At 36.3% G+C, this 16,834-nt stretch overlaps 1 protein-coding gene across 1 annotated transcript in view; it reads left to right on the top strand.

Annotated features, from left to right (window-relative positions):
• opn4b (opsin 4b) overlaps positions 1-8,301 on the top strand; it is a 57,349-nt gene extending 49,048 nt beyond the window's left edge. Inside the window, exons 10-11 of the mRNA XM_073828004.1 lie at positions 2,181-2,246; positions 6,148-8,301. Coding sequence (XP_073684105.1) covers positions 2,181-2,246; positions 6,148-6,273 — 192 coding nt within the window. The 3' untranslated portion in view covers positions 6,274-8,301. The remainder of the gene's footprint in view (positions 1-2,180; positions 2,247-6,147) is intronic.
• Positions 8,302-16,834: the final 8,533 nt, after the last annotated feature.

Raw genomic sequence — 16,834 nt, 5'->3', positions numbered from 1 at the left:
ACTGTTGCACTGCAGCTGTCTTCTAGCCATGTTTCATTTAGAAACATAAAATCCAGGTTGTTTGTGGTTATAAAATCATTGATCAGAAGTGATTTATTTTTTAGTGAGCGAATGTTTAAAAATGCTAGCTTGATGGCATTACTTTTTGTCTCTAGAGCAATCTTAGTTTGATGCAGAATAGGCCTCAGATTAGATGGGTCAACCGTACGGCTTGGGATGGCCTTAGACTTTCTATCACATATTAAAACAGAAATAGGGAAAACTACAGGCACACTGGGTTCCCGCTTGTTCTGTAAACATTGCTGAGTGTTGCTGTTGTCATAGCGGGGACCCAACACATATCACTGAGAGCTGTTATCAGTTGTTTTTGGTTCACTCACAGCAGACGGAGGAGGGTTTGGGCCCTGACGTTGTGGCAGCGGCCGGAGAGCTCTCACAGGAGGAGGAGGAGGGCGAGCTGGACCCACAGGTTTTGGTGGTTGTGGTGCCCGCCGTTTTTAGTTGATAACTGGGGGCTTGCAGCAAAAGAGTGGGAGAGTCTGGTTCCAGCATATACCAGTTCCTCCATTTTCTGTGAGAAGCTTAGAAGTGGAGATGCTGGAGAGAGGGATAATGTGTCTGGTGAATGAAGCTCTGGCTCTGGTGTTTCCAGTGGCTGAAAAATGTTGTTGTCCTGGCTTCCCTGGCTGTTTACCTGAAAGTCGTCCTTCGGTGCTGAGTCTTGGAGCTGTTGCAGTACATCACAGTCTGTCTGTGATGAGCTCTGTGGGCAGGACTCAGCCAGGAAAGTGTCCATAAGCAGTGCTTGTTGTGGCTGTGTGGCGTTGTCAGTGTCCTTGTGGGTTGTGTCGACCATATGATGACTCTGAAGCTGATAAGATGTCCTGTCGTCACGCAAACATTGTCCAAGTGTGAGTGTGCCATTCATGTTTGGTAGACTGACACATTCCACTGATGGATGCCGGAGTGAAAAATAGATGTTGTCCTTTAGCACTCTCGCACCAAGTTTGTTTGGGTGGAGGCCGTCCAGTTTGAACAGTTGTCTATGGCCCCAGAAAAGGTTGAAGTTGTCAATGAAGTTGACTCCTTTTAGACTGCAGGTTCTTTGAGTCAAACACATTAAGTGCAACCAACGTAATTTCTGACTCTTATGAGCTTTTTAATATTAAGGACAACCAGTGCAGTCCTGCATTTTGTCAGTATTATTTAATAAAAATAAATAAATGAAATATGTTACCACATTTAAAATAGATATAAAATAATAATAATAATAATATTTAATTTTTTGATTTAATAATTTGATTGCATTTATGCCACTTAAAGAGCATGTTTTTAGGTTAGTTTTAATTAGTTAAATTTATTTGACATTTTGTTTTATAAATTTTTAAATTATGATTACATTGTTTGTTACATTTCATAAATTAGCATTTAGAATTGTCTTTTTGTCCGTAGCTTGTTTCAGAACAGCCTTGTGACCCCTTTTTGGATTGAGACCCACCATTTGAGAACCACTGATCTGCTTCACTAGAGCGATTGTACAACATAGAGGGCAACAGTCAGACAATCACTCTCTCATGTTAATGGACTGAGACAAATCCTGCTTTCATGCTTATCATTTACCAGTCAAACAGATATATAATGTCACATTGTTTCTAGTTCCCAGTCACAAAAACTTTTTTTCACAAGTTTTAAAAGAACAGAAGTCAAATCAAACTGATTTGGCTCCTAAAGGCTCCTTTTGTTAACATAATGTTAATCAGGTCATGAGCCAGTAGAGCAAGTGAATGATGTAGATGGTATGGTGTGGGTCAGTGCGTGGGGCGTTTCTTTAAAGAGTACACTTGAATAAGGGTCCATTACATTGAGATTAAGCCTGTTTTAATTCTCCTGCTTAATCTGCTGGTTTTAGAGCAATAATCCCCATAAACAGAAGCTCATCCCATGTCATCAAGAAAAACGGCATTAGTGCGTCCACTGGGTGGCACCTTTTGCTTTGCCTGTCCACCTCTTCTTCTTTTTTTATTGGTCACAGCTCATTTTTAACACTAGGAGGCTGACCATGTGCTAACTTAATCTGTGATTAAAGATTTTAACTTTAAGAATGAGAAAGAGAAGTGTTGAACTATGCAACTATGTCATAATCATAAATTTCATTCCTATCTTCTCTCTCCCTTCTTCAGACGCTGGGCGACAAAGATGAGATCTCCATGGCTGAGGTCAGCCTGTCCAGTTGTCTTTCATCCTCTGTAAGTGCTCTTTTCAAACTGGATTAGTTTATAAATGATGTTACAATTATTAACACAGGGTGCCTGTCACTTGATGTACTGCTGAAAATGGGTGATCTCTGTAGTTATTAACATGGAAGTGTCTATTGTCTGGAAATGGATGTACCAGAAGGTCTGTGCATCATAAAACCAGATTTACATGTGCTCATGTAACTAAGAGAAGGAATTTATTCAAAAGAATGACACTTAATTCCACAAAGTTGAAATATAGGATGAGAAATAATAATACAACAGACTTAATACGTGACTGAAATCACAAAGACCATTTGTGAAACACAATTTTACTAAACTCTTCAGGGAACACTTCCCTCCAAACAGGTCCAAAGGTGGTATATGTTCCTATTTATTAATCTTTTGTTATGAAAAGGATGTTTGGTTCAACATAATAAGCATACATGATTTCAGTCACATTTTGAGAAAGAAAACTGCAATAGCTTGATCCTCAGAGAGAAGGATGCACAAATGCCAGACTTTAAAAAGTGAAACCAACCCACATGAGGTTAAATTAGGCATCCAACTTGTCTTATGCTCAGACGCAGTAGAGACCAAGCTACACTGTTACAGAGTTACCCCAGTGTTTCATTATTATAGCTATATCGACTGGAACCCAGCTCTGGAAGCGATGACAGGAACCAAACCTGTCAGTGAATGTAAACACAAACTCTAGTCCAGAATGTTCTCAGAAGATCAAGCTGAAAAGCATTCCTGTATTCCTGAGCATCAACATGACTATGGCAAGATTTGGTTCCAGTGCACTCTAGGAGTTTTCATTGATTCCAACAAGCAAGTCCTTTACCTATACAGTTGACACCAAAATTAGAGAACAATCTATAAATACTTACTTCTTTTTTCCCTGCACATTCTTTGGTGACTGCATGATTTTGAGATCAATCTTTTCACACTGAGAACAATTGAGGAACTCATACATAACTATTAAAGGTAAAAACATTTACTGATGCTTAAGAAGGCAACATAATGCATTAAACTTCTGTGTAAACTTCTGAAAAGGATGATGATGTGTACATTTTTCTTTTATTTTGTTTTATTAAGATCATATTTTTTCATTTAGTACTGCACTTCAGAAGCTACATAAATACTTAGATGTTTCCCAGAAGACAGTATAAGGATAATTTACTCTTATCATCTAATTCAAAAAGTTATTAATGCATTGTGTTGCCTTCTTAAGCATCAGTAAATGTTTTCACCTTTTGTAATAGTTGTGTATGAGTCCCTCAATTGACCATATGCACAGAGCGTTCTTTAGACTAATGATAAGCCAGCTCGTAAACTTCCACTTAAACTCATTTTATATGTGCTATATATAGGTGGACACTCTTGAGACTCCTCTACTGCCTCGTTCTTATCAGAAACTGAGAAAAATAAATAATGATAGTGGCATGAACATTCAGTTTCATATGATTTAACAAAACATAATTTAAATGCTGAGCCTGGTAATCCCAGGAGAGAACCTGCATAGTTACATTTAAATGCTGACAGCTAAACTCTATCATTAGTGTTTAGGCTAACGTTAGCTAGCTAGCTATACTTCTCTTTAAGGACATCTTAATCGTATTCTCGATAATCAGTAACTTGCCTTCATAGTCATGAACACATTTTTAAAATCTTTTAATATTTTAAAGCATTTATTATTTTTGAACTCTACAGCTGTGCAAGAAAATTCACTTCAAAGATTTGAAAAAAAACTTCTTTTTAAGATGAAAATGACATGAAATTACCCATATAACCAGAAGATGGCAGCAGAGAATCAATCATTGGCTGCAGCTGCCATTTCAACTCTAGTTTTTAAGGGTGCTTTCACACCTGCCTTAGTTAGTTCGGTTGAATCGCACTAGAGTTCGTTTTCCCTCTCGGTTCGTTTGGGCAGGTGTGAATGTAGCAATCGCACTCGAGTGCGCACCAAAAGCGGACCAAAAAAGCGTACCAAGACCTCCTTGAAGAGGTGGTCTCGGTACGCTTTCAAACGAACACTGGAGCGGTTCGTTTGTGGTGAGAACATGAACCGAACTAGAACAGACCCAACCGCAAAAAGTACTGCGCCTTTTTGGACTAATCCAGCTGCCGTAGTCCGCTGCGCTGTTCATTATGGGATGAGGACAAGTATTTGTTGACAGTTAGCACTTTAGCAACATAGCCCCATGACAGCTCGTGGACAAACTTGGAGTTGTGAGGAGGTGCGGAGCCTCATAAATTTGGTCTGATGATCATATAGGTCCCAACTTTCAAAAACTCACAAGAACATCACAATCTTTCTCATTGTTTAAGGGGCCGTTCACATGTCACGCCTAAAAACGCATGGAAAACGCCTGTACAGCTATGATAAGCTGTTTCTCCAACTTGTCAATGCTTTCAATGTTATTAAGGGAAAGGATGAAGCTGATTGGTTGGTTTATGTCACATGACCTGCGGTGCGCTTGCAGCATTCTGAAAAGTTGCGATGTTTTTATCTCGATGCGGCGCGTTCGCGAATGGAAAAAACGTGCGCGTCGCGACCACGTCGCTTCCATTCTGAGTGCGCATAACGCGCGTCTACATTTGAAATAACGAGCTTGAGCGCGCAAAAGACGGGACGTGAATGGCCACTAACAGTTTAGAAAATACGTTCAACACACTGATCTATATAATTCTCTATTATAGATCAGTGGTTCAATGACACGATCTGGCCAACGAGTGAGGTGGATTTTGTCACATGACTGCATTTTGGTTCGTTTCAACTGGTTCGGACCAGAGCAATCAGTGTGGTGTGAAAAGGACCCAAAACGGCAGAAAAATGCTACAATGTATCATTTGTTGCTCTTGGTCCGGAACAAATGAACCGAACCACAGATGTGAAAGCACCCTAAGACATCTTGCTTTTTGATTTATTATAAAATTTCTTGTATAATAAATTGTAGTACTTTTACCGCACTTAAGTATAAAGTATAGCAAGTGCAGAAAGTCATTAAAATAAATAAATAAATAATCTCAGACACAAACAGCCTATAAGAGTGAATTGTTTAAATACTTACATATAGTCCATTACAAATTAAATAAGTGAAATATTAATGGTATAAGAATTAAATAATGCACTCAATACGAATCGATATGATATTTTATATAATTTAATAACTACATCTTTTAAGCTTTATCTTGAACTGTAAAAGCTATTAAATGGTCTATATTCAACCAACACAAACGTGTTACTGCTGTAGTTTTGTTACTCTGAATTTAGTCTGAATCATTTAAGCACAGCTCTTTCTTTGACATCAGCTTGTCAGATGTTTTGTCCGGTTATTACTGTCAATCATAGCAATGACTTGCGTATTTTTTTTAAACTCACATTTGTCATTCTTGAAACAGTATGAATGTTTGGTCCTCTTAGACAAACAAAACTTTTCTTCGATTGTGAATGGATTATGTAGAGAAAACTTCTATTACAGCACAGTACCGGAAATGGCTTAGCTGGCTTGTCTAAAACAAGGAAGTAATCCGTGCGTATGGTTAATTGTCCTCAGTGTGAAAAGATGGATAAACAAGAGACTCATGAACAACTATCACAAAACATAAAAACAGTAGTGGATCATCCAGGAAACAACACACAGTATTACACAGGGTATGTACACTTTTGAACGGGTCATTTATATAAATTCAGTTATTATTTTGTCTTGTGGAGTATATGTAAACATCTATTATGTTAAATAGTTTTTTCAGGACAGTACTAAATACAAAATAACATACAGTTTCCATAATCCCTCTTATTTTGTTAGAATTATTAACATTTAGCATATCCTGCAAGGGGTATGTACATTTATTAGCACAACTGTATATACTTTTAAACCCACTAACTATATTTTCTCTGTCACAGGCAAATATAGTCTCAGAGAACATTGATGAGAAAAAAACGTTGGCTCGGATCCCGTCCATCATTGTGACGTCAGAGTCCAGTCCTGCCCTCACCTCAGAAGGTCGCATCAGCGGATCCTCCAGATAGCTCCCAGGTGCTTCGGTGGAGGCAGCTTCGCTCACTATGGAACCTGCTGGGATTGACTGAATATGGACTGCACCACCACTTATTTATACTTCAGGACACCATCTCAACAGACTCTTGGTCATCTGACTTATCCCTTCCTCCTTTTTGTCTCCTTTACACAGGGCTCAAAAATAAACCTGCATGCAGTCACAACTGACATCTGAAAATTGGCTGTGCCGGTATTGTTGTACTTTTGCCTGTTTTGAGATGGAAAATGGGCAACCACAGGCTACAGGGTAAACAGGGTCTTTATTATTACAAGAGGACACCCTTTAAGGCTTCTTTCAGTGGTGTAGAGATGATCCTCTCTCCTCTCAGGGAAGAATATATGACAGTTCAGTGGGAAAAGCAGCAATCTGTGTCTCAGTGAAAGATTGACTCTGCTCAGAATATGTATTCAGATACATTCATCCATAAAAAGGTTGTGCTGTAGGCCATAGGAATAAACAGTTCCTTCATTCTGCACAAGATCAAAAACAACATATGATGTGATGTGAAGATTCAAACGGCAAGTTTTTACATAGCCAGAAATTTCGGTCCTTTCTACAGGTGGAATCACTTTAGAACAGAAAGTGGATATTTTAATGTTTCTTTAAAGGCAAAGTTTTTTTTTTTATGTATATATGTAAAAATATTTCAATTGTAATGGCTGATGAATTATAAAATGGATAATATTTTACTACTTTGTCTAAATAAATAAAAAATAAAACAATAAAAACTGAAATCAGCCATTCTAGATGATTAAAATGTATTTAGGCATTATACAGTTGAAGTCAAAAGTTTACATACACCTCGCAGAATCTACAAAATGTTAATTATTTTACCAAAATAAGAGGGATCATACAAAATGCATGTTAGTTTTTATTTAGTACTGACCTGGATATGATATTTCACATAAAAGACGTTTACATATAGTCCACAAGAGAAAATAATAGTTGAATTTATAAAAATTCAAAAGTTCAAACGTTTACATACACTTGATTCTTAATACTGTGTTGTTACCTGAATGATCCACATGATTTTTGTGATGGTTGTTCATGAGTTTGTCCTGAACGGTTAAACTGCCTGCTGTTCTTCAAAAAAATCTTTCAGGTTTCACAAATTCTTTGGTTTTTCAGCATTTTTGTGTATTTTAACCCTTTCAAACAATGACTGTATGATTTTGACATCCATCCTTTCACACAGAAGACAACTGAGGGACTCATATGCAGCTATTACAGAAGGTTCAAACGCTCACTGATGCTTCAGAAGGAAACACAATGCATTCAGAACTGGGGGTGAAAACTTTTTGAATTTGAAGATCAGGGCAAATTTCACTTATTGTGTCTTCTGGGAAAAAATGTAAGTATCTTCTGTAGCTTCTGAAGGGCAGTACTAAGTTTAAAAAATGACATTTAGGCAAAGTAAGAAAAAACATTTTCATTCTGTTCAAAAGTTTTCACCCCCCAGTTCTTAATGCATAGTTTATCCTTCAGAAGCATCAGTGAGCATTTGAACCTTCTGTAATAGTTGCATATAAGTCCCTCAGTTGTCCTCAGTGTGAAAAGATGGATCTCAAAATAATACAGTCATTGTTGGAAAGAATTCAAATGAGACTTTTGACCTCAACTGTACTGTCTAAATATATATATGTAATTTCAGATTTGATAAAGATTATGACAGATATGACACATAATTAATCAGGTACATTGTGAACCAATTACATCTTTCTTGCTGCTGATTGAAGTTTTTTCCAGCACTGTATGGCCAATACATATATTTGTAGATATATTATTGAATGTTAATATGGAAGTGTGCTCAAAAAATGATCTCGACTGTATGATTTCTCATGCTTTTGTGTTGTATGATGTTTCTCTATCCACATGCTTTTATTCCCTTAGTTGTTATTACCTGCATGCATTCTTATGTAAAATAGGCTTCTTTGATCAAAAATATTTGGTTTTAGATTATCTCAGTTTCCTGCTACAATAACATCAAAACCCATATAAATGTGAAGAATTATTTTTTAAATTCAAACGACTGGTCTCAGAGCCTATGGCTCTAATGAACTGTACCTTTCAGATGCAGATTTGCCTTTCTGATGGATTTCAGAGATGCTTTAGTGGGATTAATATGCCAGCATCTGGGAGTCCTTAGGGATTAGAGGGGAAACGCTTTTAACAAGATTAGTTTTGGGAAAGTGCTCAGCCAGAATGCTCCATTGCTTTTAAAGGCTGCTGTGTTTGCAAAGTTACATACACATGCTTAGATAATGGTCTCTGAAGTAGTTTAAATGCATTCTCTTTGTATCTCTCCTGAGAGATATTTACCTTTACATTTTGAGGTAAAAGATGAGTTTATGATGTACCATGGGGTGGGTTTGCATATTTACTGATGTTGCCAGAATGCTCACCTAAATAGCAACTGTTCAACTAGGGGTGACACATGTTTAGCAGTGAACACATACTGTATATCCAGTCACTCACAGTTATCATGTAGGTCAATAGTGTGTCTGCTGACTTGTGTGTGATTTGTTGTCTGGACGCCGTTGGGTGACATAATCAAGTGCTATATGAATGATAACTTAGCTTATCAACAAAAGCTTTTAAGCACCAGGTCATACATTTTATTTGTGATAACATTGTCACGTCTTTCGTTGCCCTTCCTTTCCTGTTTTCTTGACTCTAGTTCTGATGTTGACCCCTTATGTGATCCTGGACTACGAAATCAGTCAATTTTTTTTGAAACTGAGACTTATACATTACCTGAAAGCTGAAGCTTAAATAAAATTTCCATTGATGTATGGTTTGTTAGGATAGGACGATATTTGGCTGAGATACGACTATTTGAAAATCTAAAATCTGAGGGTGCAAACTTATTAAGAAATCACTTTTAAAGTTGCCCAAAGTTAATGAAGTTAGCAATATTACTACTCAAAAATTAAGTTTAGATATATTTACTGTAGGAAATTTACTAAATATCTTCATGGAACATGATCTTCATTTAATGATTTTGGGCATAAAAAACAAACTGATAATTGTGACCCATACAATGTATTGTTGGCTATTTATGACTGGTATTTTGGTCCAGGGTCACATATTATATTAATATTTGCATGGTAAAGTTCATACAGTATTTTTTTTTACTGTTTACCAATGCAACTGCAAATGGCAGATGAATTTAGAAAATGTTTAACCCTTAAAGACCTAGAACATTTTTGGGGCACCTGAGGCACCTGTATATTTCTTTGTTTTTTCAGACCTATTCTAGCAGTCAGCATCAATTGTCATATATCATTATAAACATAAGAACTTGAACTTTATGTCTAGCTAATTTAAAATTACAAATTTCCTTTTGTTTTCTCTAAAAATTAGTGAATTTCCAGAATTTTAGGAAAAAACGCTACCAACAATTGGGTGTTTTTTACTGTGTACTCAAACAAAAACTCCTGAAGTTTAGATTTTTTTCTTTAAAAATTTGTATTTAGGTGTTTTACACTTCCAAATAAAATTTTGTCTATATATAACATTCCCCAAGCAAGTTATAGCCAATTATTACAATATTATTTAGGTGCTTTTCAGTGAAAAACAGGCCCATTTCGTTTATTGACAATATAGATCTGTCCAAAAACGTTTCAGGAGTAAAGTCATTGCAGAAACAGTGTTAAATAATAGCAAAACACAGTAAAAAATAATTTACTATTTCATAAATATATTCTTAATCCAAAAGATGAACAATAAACACAAATAGTGTAGAAAGTAGCACAAGAAAAAATGCACAAACTGTCTTGTGCAACAAAAAAATAAATAAACAATCCAAATTATTCACAAACTACACACAAAATGAGAGAGAAATATACAGAGTGCAACCGAAAAAATAGTACAAATAATCTTTAAAAACTATATAATAATTAGTTACATAATATAACAACCAAATAGATGGATCTGCTGGCTGTAGTCTGCGTCGGAATCTATTTTACCGGGACATCGCCTAGTGACCGAAAACCCACATTCCAGTGCTTTATCCGATATCTACTGTTGTTTCATCCTTGTTTTTGGTTTGTTTTATGTCAAAGGGCTCTGTCGTGAGTATTTCTGTACATTTTCAAAGAATGCTGTCATGCAAATGTGTTATTTTGCATTTGTTTTCATGCACGCAAGACGCACTTTGCTTTCACTTTGCGTCTGTTCAGATCTGCAAAGAAACATACTAATCGGTGGTTCAAAAGACCAAAACCTATGTTTATTGGTTGAATAGATGACAGTTTGAACCAATCGGGGCACAGGGGTGGGACTAAGCATCAACAACCTCCAAGTAGGGCTCGCTGCAGCCTGCGGTGGATATCCAACCCCCCCCCAACATCCATGTGTGACGTCAGACACCACGCCCACGTCAATGCGTCATCGTGTGACTCCCCTCCCCATCGGTAGCCTTAAAGCGGTGCATTTCAAAATACTTCACGAAATTTATCCATGTAAAGTAGCTCTTTCTAAATTCATGGACATTGATAACACCTGCAGTTTCTGTAACACACAAGTGGAAGACTTGTGTCATTTGTTTTATAATTGTGAATTGTCTCTTAGTTTTTGGTCTGATGTTAGCACCTTTCTATTTCTGCAAAGAAATGTTAATTATATGCTTTCTTTAAAAGATGTTATCTGTACTTATTCTCATAAAAGTAAAATGATTGAGTACGTTGTTAACTTTTACATTTTGCAAGGGAAATATTAGCCTATATTCATAAACAGAAATTTGCTAAATGCATACCAAAATGTAATTTATTTTTATCAGAAATAGAAGTTTTTAAAAAGTCTTTAAAACAAATGAATACATTTGTTGTTACATTTCACAGATAACTTTTTTTCTGGTTATGCTCCCACAATATAATTTTTGTATATGTAAGGGAAAAGGAAGAAAATTTGAAATATTGTTTAGTTGTTTCTAGGTTTTAATTTAGTTTTTGTTCATTTATTTACTTTTTATTTATACGTTTATTTATTTATTTATTTATTTATTTTTAATAATTTTATCAATTTTTTTTGTTATTATTTTTTCCCTCTTATTACATATTGTATTACTGTATACAGATTAAGCTTGCATTTTGTGTATCTGGATTTCTATTTCAATATTTTTGTAATGTCCAATTATTCTTTAATAATAATAATAATAATAATAATAAAGAATCCCGATGTTGTACGCATGTGCAAGAATGGCGGAAGTATGTTGTATCTGGGATGTAAACAAAACAGTTTGTATTAAATAAAGCAAATTAAACCTAGGTCATCTTTCATATGGAACTAATTACATTCGAACAGCCGGTAAAACGCTTGCTTTGGTTGATTAAAGTTAGGAAAATGGTAATTGGTATTAAAACATTTAAACCTTACCCTTTTTGTTTGTGTAATGACATAAATTCACGTTTATTATAATCGATTTTGACATAGCTTAGACAAGATCAGATTTAGACGGACATTTAAGTTTTGTTATTGTAAAAGTAACACTTGGCATATTTTCATTTTCATCTAATTCTCTAAAGATATGTCCACAAATGTGAACATTGCTAATCATATTATCACTATTTTAATAGGTGTTAATAGTATTTAATATGTTGGATGTGTGACGCGTTTGAACATGGGCGTGGCGTCTGGCGTCACACTTGGATGTGGGCGGGGTTGGATGTCCAACGCAGGCTGCAGCGAGACGCTCCTCACAATCGTTCCTGTTTGTCTCAGAGGACCAAAACGTGTTGATTTCATCTGACGAATCAGTGCTGAGGAAATGTGATGACGTAATCACGCTTACTACGGAGCCTCTGAATATCCAAATGAGACAAATGCGATATCACTGACACTGAAAAGAGCAGACTCTGTACTTTACGAGACCTTTTAAAGCATTCAAATTGGATTAGCGGTTCAAAAGTTATTAAACATTTAAGACCAATAGTTATTTTTAGTCGCCGGCGGCTGTCTCGGTCTTTGAGGGTTAAAATAGACTTTAAATATGTCTTACTGCCCATAAAACAAACCCTCACGTCGTTCCAAACCTGTAAGACCTTCGTTGATCTTTAAAACACAAATTAAGATATTTTTGGTAAAATTCGAGAGCTTTCTGATCCTGCATAGACAGCATCAGAACAGGAGGTTCAAGGCCCAGAAAGAAGAAAGGTAGGATCTATAGCCTACTCCATGTAAAATTAGTGGTTCAACCTAAATTTTATGATGCTACAAGAATACCTTTTGTGAGCAAACAGTATTTAAAACAACGACTTTATTTAACAATTAATTCTCTTCCGAGTCATTCATGAGAGCACCACTAAGCATGCCTGTGCAATCCGCTCATGGTTGCCAGGTTTTCACAACAAATCCCGCACAATTGCTACTTAAAACTATCCCAATGGCATTTTGAGAGGGGTTCCCCTGTAAAAATGTTTTTTTTTTATGGGGGGGGGGGGGGGGGGGGTGTTCCCAGGTACAGTTCGCATTCCAGGGGATAAAGAAAACGTTATTGGGGTCGTTTCAACCCGCGGACATGAAAAACTACCCACGGCAACAGTGTTAAAGTAGCCGGACTTGGCAACACTGATTCCGTTTGTAAACCAGGTGCAACGCGTGGTTTGTTCAGGGTCAGAAAGCCTTTGGATTTTATCAAAAATATCTGAATGTGTGTTCCAAAGATGAACGAAGGTCTTACTGGTTTGGAATGACATGATGGTGAGTAGCCTAATTCATGACAGATTTTTTGTTTTTTAGGTCAACTATCCCTATAAGGCAACAAATGCACTTACAACGATCTACTGGAAATACGTTATTTATTTGAAACGTACTCGGTTACTAACGTAACCTCGGTTCTCTCAGAGAGGGAACGAGTACTGCGTAGCTTTACGCTAGGGGAAAATCCTTTCCGCGAGAGATATTGAAGCCAAAAAATATTCTTAATTTTGTATCAATGTAAAACGCGTTGCCGCGGTGAGCAGACATAGGCGAGGCGTATTGCGTGCCTATTGGCTGCTCCGCAGCAACTGCAGCACCTATCGAGCGGGCTTGGCGCGAAATGCACTCATTGGAGCTGGCATCGCGCCAAGCCTCGCTCGATAGGTGCTGCAGTTGCTGCGGAGCAGCCAATAGGCACGCAATACGCCTCGCCTATGTCTGCTCACCGCGGCAGCGCGTTTTACATTAATACAAAATTAAGGATAATTTTTTGGCTTCAATATCTCTCGCGGAAAGGATTTTCCCCTAGCGTAAAGCTACGCAGTAGGAGAGACCTCTCGTAAGAGAACGATAAATTCCACTCACCTAACTGTAGGGGGCTCCAAAGTCATAAAAATTAACAACACTCCTTACAGTTGCTTTAATTAGTGGAATTATTTAGCTGGTTCTCCACTTTATAATTGTGATAAACAGTGCAGGTCTGTCACAAAAACATGAAAGCCCACTCTAACAAACATTCATGTGTTTTGGAAGGAAAAAAACGACCTAGATATATTAGTGGCTTTTAATTCTTGCATTTTAATTGAAACCATTTGTGAAGAGTAAACCAAAATGTGTGTGACTCAGGTTGTGGGTTTAGGAAGCTCAAGACACTCACTGAGCAAACCACAGCAATCAGTCCATATAGTCCACACCTCAGCAGCCTTTCGAACATGGACAGAGACAGAAATCATTATGTAGGCTTGCAAATGTTTTCTAGTCAAGTGGTCCAGATTAGATGGTAACGAGTGGCTGTTAGACAGAGGTGCTAATGGCTGCCGTCTGGCGTTTGGCACCTCAGGATACAGTAAGACCTCATTCATTAGCCAAGATTAATACTACACACTTACTTTCTCTATATATTCATCCTTTTCTCTTTCAGTGAACTACTAAACATTCATTTTCTCATTCTGTTTGTTCCAATACTAAAACTGAATGTTTAATGGGTAAAAAGCTATTCTCCCCCATAAACTGTAGACTTCCAAATTGAAAAGAAACCTTGAGTAGCCTATAACTATGTATGTAAGCAGTTGGTGGAAAATATGCCTCTGAATTTATATAATATTCATTCTGACTCCTGCAATGAGCTCTGAACAAGGTCACAAGCCCCTGGAGATAAGATTAAAGAGTAAACAACTCTATGCCATTGACTTTTTCCTTTTTGCAATTTATAATAGAGAATATAGCCTGGACACTTTGACCTAAATTAGAGATGATCTGAGAATCTCTGCTGACCTTGTATTGGGGTCGCTAACTTTGGTATTTCAAATTTCAAATATATTTATATTTCTTTATATACATATTGTTTCTCCTGAATATTGTGTGGTTCTACTGTGTTTTCTGTTCTTCATGCACATTTCGGATGGCCAAAAGCATACAAATCTTAGTCCATCTTGCAATGAGTGTGTGATTTCACTTTAATTTATTGGATGATGTATTTGAGTGATTGATAATGTTAATAAATATAAAATTCTGACTATTATAAATTATGTTTGCGTGTAAAATCTATATTTATGCTTCTTTTGTTTCAGGAATTTAAAAATATGTGACCCTAGATGACAAAACCAGGCTTAGGTACCAGTAATAGCCTAAAATATATTGTATTGGTCAAAATTATAAATTTTTCTTTTATGACAAAAAATCATTAGGATATTCATGTTCCATGAAGATATTTTGTAAATTTCCTACCATAAATATACAGTCAAGCCTGGCAAATTCTGACTTAAAGTTACTTTTATTCAACCAGCAAGTTTTTTTTTTGACCGAAAATGACACAGGCTTCTGCCAAAAGATAATAAGACGATGTACAAGAGGCATCATTGTGGAAAAAAATATTTCTCTGCTTTTATTTACATTTGAAACAAAAAGTGGCATGTCCAAAATTATTCATACCCTTTGCAAACTGTCACAGTCTATGGGAAAATCCAAAGTTCTATACTATTCCAAGTGTAGACTTGGCTATAAGACCATATCTAAATGTTTTGCAGTTCCAGTGGCTACAGTGCAAAGTATTATTAAAAAATAAAAGATGTTTTGTTTTGTTTTGTTTTTGTAGCAGGTGGACCAGGGAACCTAATCACAGTAAACGGCACCATGAAAAAGGAGCAATACATCAAAATTCTCAACAACAACATCAGGCAGTCTGAGAGAAACTTGGTCTTGGGCACCAGGGGACATTTCAGCACGACAACAACCCAAAACACACCGCAAAAGTGGTGAAGAAATGGTTAGCAGAAAAAACATTAACGTTTTGCAGTGGCCCAGCCAGAGTCCTGACTTAAATCTAATTGAGAATCTGTGGAGGGAGCTAAAAATCAGGGTGATGGCAAGGACACCCTCCAACCTGAAAGAGTCGGAGCTCATCGCTAAAGATGAATGGGCACAAATACCAGTGGAGACATGCAAAAAGCTGGTCAGCAATTATAGGAAGCATTTGATTGTTATAATAGCCAAAAAAGAGGCTTTTCTATTGATTATTGAGAAGGGTATGAATAATTTTGGACATGCCACTTTTTGTTCAAACGTAAATAAAAGATGAGTAATATTTTTTTTTTTTCCACAATGATGCCTCTTGTGCATTGTCTTATTATCTTTTGGGTGAAGCCTGTGTCATTTCCGGTCAAAAAAAAAAACTTGCTGGTTGAATAAAGTAACTTTAAGTCAGAATTTGCCAGGGGTATGAATAATTTCAGGCTTGACTGTAAATCAAAACAAAAATTTTTATAAGTAATATGCATTGCTAGAAACTTCATCTGGACAACTTTTAAAGGTGATTTTCTTAATATTTAGATTTTTTTGTACCCTCAGATTCCAGATTTTCAAATAGTTGTATATCAACCAAATATTTCCCTATTCTAACAAACCATACATCAATGCTTATTTATTCAGCTTTCAGATGATGTATAAATCTCAATTTCGAAAAAATTGACACTTATGACTGGTTTTGTGGTCCAGTGTCGCATATGTGCAATCTAGTTTAAAATCCATGGTTTTATGTTCTTTTGATGTTCTGCATTAAAGAACAAGACACATAATTGACAATCCATACACTACATTGGTTTCTTGGCAATTCAATTATCAGATTGATAAAACTGACTGATATAGTAAAGCTTGTTTGACAGTTACACTTCTGTCACATCTGTGGTGTTGTTGTATCTGGGACCCAGTGTAACAAATGGTTGATGACAGGAGAGAACCCATCTGTGCAGGTGTTAGATTATAATAATCTTTGGATACAGTAAGCCCTGTGATGACCAAGATGTTCAGAATAACCGTTATTAGGTTAAGATTGTTTTTGACCAATTTCAAGAAAAAAGATAATTATTAAAGATAATAATTTTGTCCTTTCACCTTTAGCATTTTAAATACGTCAATAGGTTTTAGTTGTAAATAATGTATTAATTAAAATCTGCAGTAATATGTCCATTGTTAACTAAAAGGAATGAAAAAGGTTAATGCATGAATTTGAATGGTGACTATTAAGCCACATTGGACAAATACAGAGAGGAAAGTTAATTTCTGGCTGAGGGTGAGCTTTCCTTTTTTTCTTAGAGCTGCAATGTTTGTAATAATAG

Source organism: Garra rufa, chromosome 22, assembly GCF_049309525.1.
Source record: "Garra rufa chromosome 22, GarRuf1.0, whole genome shotgun sequence".
Taxonomy (NCBI): domain Eukaryota; kingdom Metazoa; phylum Chordata; class Actinopteri; order Cypriniformes; family Cyprinidae; genus Garra; species Garra rufa.
This window is presented reverse-complemented; position numbering and strand designations above follow the sequence as displayed.